At 65.4% G+C, this 7,726-nt stretch overlaps 1 protein-coding gene and 2 long non-coding RNA genes across 5 annotated transcripts in view; 2 read left to right on the top strand and 1 right to left on the bottom strand.

The window, feature by feature from the left end:
- Positions 1 to 800: 800 nt before the first annotated feature.
- LOC121015194 (uncharacterized) lies at positions 801 to 2,212 on the top strand. The gene is made up of 3 exons (XR_005783687.1): positions 801 to 985; positions 1,188 to 1,293; positions 2,120 to 2,212. It is a non-coding gene; the product is annotated as an uncharacterized LOC121015194 (long non-coding RNA).
- Positions 2,213 to 4,754: 2,542 nt separating this feature from the next.
- On the top strand, positions 4,755 to 6,526 carry LOC121015193 (uncharacterized). The gene is made up of 2 exons (XR_005783686.1): positions 4,755 to 5,404; positions 5,688 to 6,526. It is a non-coding gene; the product is annotated as an uncharacterized LOC121015193 (long non-coding RNA).
- The window catches only part of SUSD4 (sushi domain containing 4), an 89,935-nt gene continuing 87,704 nt past the window's right edge, over positions 5,496 to 7,726 (bottom strand). For all 3 annotated transcript variants that reach the window (XM_040451968.1, XM_040451970.1, XM_040451969.1), the window contains 2 exons: positions 7,080 to 7,456; positions 5,496 to 6,335 (listed from right to left, as the gene is read on the bottom strand). In XM_040451968.1, the coding sequence (XP_040307902.1) occupies positions 6,307 to 6,335; positions 7,080 to 7,456 (406 nt within the window). In that variant the 3' untranslated portion in view covers positions 5,496 to 6,306. The remainder of the gene's footprint in view (positions 6,336 to 7,079; positions 7,457 to 7,726) is intronic.

The raw sequence follows: 7,726 nt of genomic DNA, 5'->3' as shown, positions 1-7,726 counted from the left end.
CTCCTCCGGCCGCTGCTGAGGCCGGTACTGTCGGCACCCGCTTCACCGCGTCCCCCGTCTCCGGTAGGGTGCTCACACGACCTCCACGAGCGAGGGCATCAGCCCTGGGGCCACGCTGGACCCGCGGCGACAGAGGCCAACACGGGGGGGGGGGGGGGGGGACTGAGCTCCCGGCGCTCCAGTGGTGACATCTCCAGAACAAACCCACGTGTTACCTCTGCTCAGCCTCTCTTCTGCTTCGTTCTTCCCAAGCCGCCGTTCCGGCGTCCTGGCGTCACCTGCCTGCACCGACCGCCGGCAAACAAGCCTTGTTTCGGGCCGAGGAGGCACGTGCTGCGCACAGACCGGCAGGGACGGCAAACGGAGAGCCAGTGCCGGGCTGGCGCTCGCGAGCTGGCGTCTGTGAGCCCGGGTCAGTCGCTGTGCGGCCAGAAAGCGCCGGACACAACAGGGGGCAGATGACGGGCCGGCACGACCCACGAGGCTTCAGGGCATTCGTGGCCCTGCAGTCCCACGGGGCCGTCAGGCTCAGGCGGTGTGATTCCTGCCCTGCCGTGGAAACCAGTGTGCCCGTTCCTCGCAGAATTAAAACCGCAGTCAGATGACACAGCGTCCCTTCGGGCGTCCCCTCGGGGGCACTGCCCGCACCCTGCCCAGTCCCGCCTCGGGGGCGATGCCCGCACCCCCACCACCCAGTCCACCTCGGGCGTCCCCTCGGGGGCGATGCCCGCCCCCCCCCCTGCCCCCACAGCAGCCGCGGTCCGTTGACGGATGATGGATAAACACAGTGTGGTGCAAACAGGCGACAGGGCATTACGTGGCTTACAGAGGGATTTCTGCCACTCGCTGCCACGCGGACGAACGCGAAGGACGCCACGGGCAGCGTCAGGGGACTTCCCGGGAGAGAGCACGTCTTCCGTCTCTGTCTGGGGTCTACCAGGCCCTGGGAGCGGGAACGCCACCCTCCGAGCTCCTGAGAAAGCCGGTGAGGAGGGGGCCTGCCGGGTGCCCCCGGCCTGACACCCGCTGTCGGGGGACGACCAGAGACGCTCAGCTGTTTGGGTCCGAGTCACGCGGGCGCTGGGGTCCTTGGATCCCAGCGTGCAGGCTGCCCACTCTGGGGTGGGGGGACATGGCCCCTTCTGGGGGAGACAGGCTGACCTTGGGCACGTCTGACTTGCTGACAGAAACCAGAGTCGGTCCCCAAACACTGTCCGTGGCGGTGCAGACGGACGCAGGCCACAAGCAGCAGTTCCCAGAAGCAGGCGCTCAGACAGCGTCCACCGTCGCCAGGTGGGAGACCCAGGGCTGGTACCAGGGCACAGCTGGGACGGAGGCAGAACTGCCAGTCCAGGGTCCGGAGCGCGGGGCCGGGAGGGCGAGGAGCTGGGAGAGGTCTCTGCAGGGGAGGGGGCTCGGCCACAGAGGACAGGGAGACCTCTGGTGACGTTTAAAGACGGGAGTCAGCCTGGTGGAGGGGGAGGGGCACGCGCGATGCCCTTGGGCCCAGGAGGGGGGTCGAGGACCCAAGACACGAGGGTCTGGGAGCTGCGGGGTGAGAGGAGGGGCCAGAGCTGGGTCTGGCGGGGAGGGCCCCGTTGGCGTGTGGAGGAGACTGGCCGTGTCCCGATCCACAGGTGCCCGAGCCCCGAGGGTGTGAGGCTGGGAACCGGGGGTGGGGGTGGGGGTGGGGGGGTGGCCGTTCCTGCCACCGGCCAGGAGCTTTGGCTCCTCGGAGGACGCCGACACATGTCTGACCCGGCGGCCGGGACGCCTGGGGGTGTCTCTGCTGGGCACCCGTCTGGCCTCACCGGCTTCCAGCGCTGGCTCCCCCCCCCCCCCGCCCCCCCCCGCCGGCCCGGGGGGCGGAGCCTGTTGGACTGTGTTCCGGGGCCTCCCCGGGGCCCAAAGCCAGACGGAGGCTCAGCCCCTGTGATTCGGATTCTGGGGGGGTTCCTACCGGCCCGCACCTGACGAGCGGGGCCTGCCTGGGGCAGCGTCCCCGTGACCCCACGTCTTCCTGGGCTTTGGGCTCGGACTGAAGGCTGGCGGCGGCAGGACGTCAGCTCGCTGTGCCGGCCCCTCCTCCCCCTGTGGGCAGCAAATGGCTCTTTTACAGGAACTGCGGAGAATGCATGGAAGGCGGCACGAAGCGCTAAACATCTGGAGACGGCCGTCCACACGCCATTTAAAATCGTCTGTGTCCCCAACAGGCAGGTGCTCCCCACCGGGGGATTTGGCTTGGATCTGGGGCATCGGGGGGAGCCCGGGGGGCACGAGAGCCCACAGCCGGGAGGCTGGGCCCCGGGTCCCCCTCGTGCAGCAGGGCAGGCGCTGGCCTGAAGATGGGGACATCCGTGAGGGGCGCTAAGAGGACGGGGTCGGCCAAGGGGCAGGAGGGGCTGGTCCAGGAAGGGTTCTGGGGTGCAAGGCTCCCGATGCCTCCCAACCAGAGGACATGGGGTGCTGCGCCGAGGGCATTCCTTCCTGAGGCAGGAGCCCAGGGGCCCGTGCCATCGAGGGGCCGGCAAGGACCTAGATGGGGACCCACGTGTCCCCAGAAGATGGCCTTTGTCCCGGGAGATGGGACTCCTTGGGGGGGGGGAGGGGTTTTTTTTGTTTGCATCTTAGAAGGAGCTCCCTACAGGGTTGGAAGTAGGACAAAGGGATGCTGGGCAAGAGGCGGTCCTTCTGATCTGGACCCACCCGAGGACCCAGAGGGGGGCAGCTGGGTGCAGGCCTCCTGGGGGTAAGTGGCCGAGGAGGGACACAACCTGAGTGTTCTCATTGCCACCCAGATGGCAGGGCTGTGAAGGGCCAGCACGGGGCCGGGAAGCTCCTCGCAGGGCAGAGCCGCCAGCACAGGGCGGGGTAACCGCCGAGCCCTCACAGACGCGGCCTCGGCGCCCCACACGCGGGGACGCCCCCGGCGCTGCGTCTGTGGCCGCGTCCCGGCAGCGCCAGCCCCCCAACTCTCTGAGTGCACCCCCCCCCCGCCCCGCCCGGCACCGGGATATAAATTCAGGTTTTCTTGTTTCAAACCCCGTGCTTTCTTCACTCGACCACACGGCTCCTCCGGGGCTCACAAGACCCCCTGGGATCCTCTCCGGATCTCGAGCTCACACCTGTCTGGGCTTTAATCCCAGTCGGAGGGCAGCATCGCGGGCTTCACCCCATTCTTTCTAACCTCTCGCCAAATCTGGTGCCTCCCCGCTCACCGCCTGGGCCTCGAGCCACGTTATAGCCGAGCCTGTGGCCGTGTCACCGAAGAAATACAGAGATTCTCACATCACGTTACAGCGTTTACAGAAATCTCAGAATATTGTTCACACAGCCCTGCCGCTTCGCGTTATGGTCGCAAGACACCTGCCCTTATGCCTCGTTATTTAGCTGCTGACCCAGAGAAACACGCAGCTGTTATACGTTAGTTCTAAAAATGTTTCGATGATTGTGCTCCCACACAATTCACCGGCTTAGTTTACGTTATGCTTTTAAATATTCCCAGGGAGGCTCCCCGCTCCTCAGATGACGGCAGGCCTCCGGGCGCGGACGGCCCCGATGCCCAGAGCAGGAGTGGCGAGTTGGAGCTCGCCTGGGTCAGCTTGATGAGCCCCGTGGCGTCACGGAACGTCTCCAAACCAGGGTTTCTCGCCTGGGCACTGCTGGCATTTGGGGCGACTCCGTGCGAGGGCCCCATCCCGTGCATGTAGGGTGTCGGCGGCACCCCTGGCCTCCCCCCCGCCTCGGATGCGAGTGGTGCCCGCTGCCAAACATCCCCTGGGGTGCAAGACTCCCGGCTGAGGCCACCTGCTAGGTGCCCCGTGTGACCCCTGAGTGCTCCTTGAGGGCTCCCCACAGTGACGCCTCTGCTCCGAGCTCTCAAGCAGTGAGACTGTTTGCAAAATCCTGTCTTCCTGTTAGTAAGTTCAGGGTCGAGAGGGGCTGGCGGCCTTCACCGTGGTGGGTACAGGTGCAGAACAGGCAGGGGCCGGGACGAGGGGAACCCGAAAGGCCAGGATGCTGGACCCCGCAGGGCAGGTGCTGTGGCTTCACCAACCTCAGAGGATCTCTAGTTTCTGTAAAAGCTGGAGGGCGGGTGTCAGGGCCACACTGCTGTCCCGGGTGTTTGGTTCAGGGGGGACAGGAGACCAGGGGTGGACAGGAGACCAGGGTGGACAGGAGACCGGGGGGACAGGAGACCGGGGGGGACAGGAGACGGGGGGAACAGGAGACGGGGGGGGACGGGAGACCGGGGGGGGGCAGGAGAGCCGGAGGACAGGAGAGGGGGGGGGGACAGGAGACTGGGGGGACAGGAGACCAGGAGGGACAGGAGACCGGGGGCGGGGGGACAGGAGACCAGGGGGGACAGGAGACTGGGGGGGGGGGGACAGGAGACTGGGGGGACAGGATACCAAGGGGGACAGGAGACCAGGAGGGACAGGATACCAGAGGGGAGCAGGAAACCAGGAGAAAGGGTGCATTTCTCAGCTCGTTGGGAGCACGGAGGAGGAAGGATGCTTGACCAAGTGCAGCCACCACGTTGGAGCATCTACTCCGGGCCAGGCGCTGTGCCGTCGCTGGATTCGGTCCTGACAGGACACTGGGAAGCAGGTGCCATTCACAGCGTCCCCTGACCAGTGAGGGACGTGAGGCTGAATGCCCGTGTTCCTGTTGCCTCCTGTGAGCGACTGGCCCCGGAAAACCTGAAGCTGACATTGCTACGTGCAGCTAGGGTCCTCGAGGACCTCCCTGGGAGGGAGGACAGATGCAGGCCTGGGGAACACCTGGGGAGCACCTGGCCTGACCGGGCTCCTGGGATGGCTGTCTGGAGGAGGCGGCCCACGCTGGGTCCTCAGCGAACCCTCGGCCGCCCCTGCCCCCTGCCTCTTGGCAGGCCAGGCGGCATTTAAGCAGAAACCCTGATGAAAATTCAGCTCCCTCCCTGCGGCTCGTGATACAAAGTAGTGCCAAACGAGGTCTAGCGAGTCAACACTGCTCCCCACACGCCCAGCGCTCGCTGTCCCGGGGGCTCTCGGGCCCCTCCCAGCCGCCGCCCTCAGCCCCGACCCTGAGGTCACTGATCCTCCCCTGCCCGCCTGGCCCCACCCCGATATTAAAGTCACACTTCAAACTGTCACTCTGTTTTTAATTTTTACTCAGTCTGCGTCCGGATAAACCAGGATTTGACCAAGCTCCCAGCTCTCTCCGCTCCAACCACGTAGCAATTTTATGGATCAGAGTTTTGTTTCTATTTGTCTAAAGCCCAGAGGAAGAAAGAAATCAAGTCCACAGATGAAAATGTATTTGAAGAGACATTTCAGGACTTGGGAGACTTTTTCATCCATCAGTTTCTTAGGAACAGCACCCAACAGGCCCGGGGGAGGCCTGCACAGCAGGTGCACAGGTAGGTGGGTGGCCGCAGGCCCCTGGAGGGAGGGTTCAGCCGTCTGGGCTGGGCAGCCCGTCTGCTTTGCAGACAAAATAGAAAGAAAAACTCCAACTTCATTCATACTTTATTTGGAGGAAGAACACGTGTACAGAAAATCTCTGTTTTGGAAAATAAACTGTATGGCTGTTGGGGGTGACGCTATAACGGGTAATGAGGGGGCTCGGGGCTCTTGAGACACATGGTCACGCGAATCCTTAAACCGCCGAATGAAACGTTACCTTGTAACGTTCCCTGCCAGGCCCCGCGTCTGAGCACATCCGGCCATCCCCAAAGTCACCGGACTCACCCGACGCACCGTCTGCGCGCCAGTCCGTGGACAGACGCTCATCACGCTTCACCAAAGGACGGCCGCTTCTGGACAGGCTTCCACAAAGCAGAGTCCACCCTCGTCTTTTCCTAACTCCCTCGCTGGGACTGCTGCGCCCGCTCTGAGTACAGTGTCGGGTCAAGGAGGTTGCCCCAACCCCCCCTGGAGCCTTCCCCAGGGGCCTCCCGCGGGAAGCACAGCCCCCAGACGGAGCCTGCGTCGAGCACGGCAGACCTCGGGGCGAATCGGTGAGGGACATGCTGACAGAGGAGGCAGGCAGCGCCCACAGCACAAGTCACGGGATTGCTCCGCAGCAGGGACACACTGGACACCTTCTCCAGGACCGCCCGGGCCCCCTGCTACCCTCCACTGTCGTGAAAACCGCCGCCAGCCTACCAGCCGCAGAGTCGAGTCCGCGATGGATGATGTGAGTCACGGCCCCCGAAGCTGGAACCCCCCAGCGCCCCGGAGCTCTGTCCCCCTGAGGCCTCACCCCAGGGCGCACAGTTCACATCCCCGAGGGGCAGGAAGATGGTCGGACCTCTGCTGGTCAGGCATCTTCTTCCATCAGAGGGATCTCTGTAAAAGGAGAGCCCGTTACCAGCTTAGCTGCAGGGATGTGGGAACAAAAACTTTGTTAAAGTATCTGTAATTCCCGGTGTCAGAAGAAAACGCCAAGTTCCACGTAAACTGACCACATAAAGCACTCATTACAGCGTCTTTGCTGGAAAATCTCACACCAGTTCACGCAAAATAAAGTGCCGAGACCTTAACCCCGTGTCCTAGCGGTCAGACCCGCCAGAGGGCGAGATGCTGTGCAGAGGCAGTGGGCAGGCAGGAAGGAGGCCCGTCTCTGGGCCACCTCGGCCATCACGGCCACCACACGCCCGGACTGGGGCCCTCGCGTGCCCCGCGGTGCTCTGCGTCCCCCGGGAGACCCTGGTTGCCCCCACTTCTCCGGGAGCTACACTGGCCTTTCCTTGTGCTGGGCGTGCGTGCCCGTTTCTTCGTCCCGGCGAGAGGCCTGCGTGCACACGGCTTCTCGGGGCCGCCCCACAGGCGCCCTGGTCTCCCGTGTGCGTGCGTGCATGCTGACCCTGGCACCAAGCTCTTCCAAGCCCTGCCTAGCGGACGGAGCGGGCAGAGAGCTCCCTGGCTCGCCCAGACGCCATGAAACCACCGCGGGCTTCCTGCTCCGACGGCTTGGGGCCTCCTGAAACCTGCACCCATCACGTGGGAGAGGACGGCCTCGCTCCAGGCCTCACGCAGGGAGAACAGTGAGCGGCAGGAGAGGCCAGGGGCGGGCGCGGGGCGGACACTCACCGTCGGCGATGTCGATGCCTGGGCTGCTGGACGCCGTCTCCCGCGCCGAGCCGGCCCCCGTGTCCGCGCTGTCGGGGCGGGGGCCCCCCGGGCACGCGGAAGGTGAATACAGACTCTGGAGCGGCTCAGAGGAGCCTGAGACGCCGTCACAGGGCTCTGAGCCCCCTGGGCCCGTGTCCGTGTCCCCTGGGCCGGGGTATGCCGGGGGGCTCTGGTCGTCCATAGGCAAGGGGCAGCCTGGGCCCACGGAGCCCAGGTACCCAGGGCCTGAGGCCCTCAAGCTGCCGCTCACGGCCTCGTCATAGGACGGAAGCATGACGGGAACCCCGTCCACCACCACGAAGTCCGGGTCGCTGCTGGAGCTCCGGGGAGGCCCCCTGTGCCGAGGAGAGGGGCGCCGACCGGTCAGAGTGGCGTGCCCCCCAGGACGGAGGCCCCCAGCAACCCCCAGGATGAAGGCCCTCCCACCCTGTGCAGCGGAGGCCCCCCCAAGACCGAGGCCCCCCACCCTGTGCAGTGGAGGCTCCCCAACACTGAGGACCCCCACCCTGTGCAGCGGAGGCCCCCCAAGACCGAGGACCCCCACCCTGTGCAGCGAAGGTCCCCCAAGACCGAGGACCCCCACCCTGTGCAGCGGAGGCCCCCCA

Source organism: Herpailurus yagouaroundi, unplaced genomic scaffold, assembly GCF_014898765.1.
Source record: "Herpailurus yagouaroundi ecotype Mexico unplaced genomic scaffold, PumYag 205, whole genome shotgun sequence".
In the NCBI taxonomy this organism is placed as follows: domain Eukaryota; kingdom Metazoa; phylum Chordata; class Mammalia; order Carnivora; family Felidae; genus Herpailurus; species Herpailurus yagouaroundi.
The sequence above is the reverse complement of the archived record's forward strand: the minus strand, read 5'-3'. Positions and strand labels throughout refer to the sequence as shown.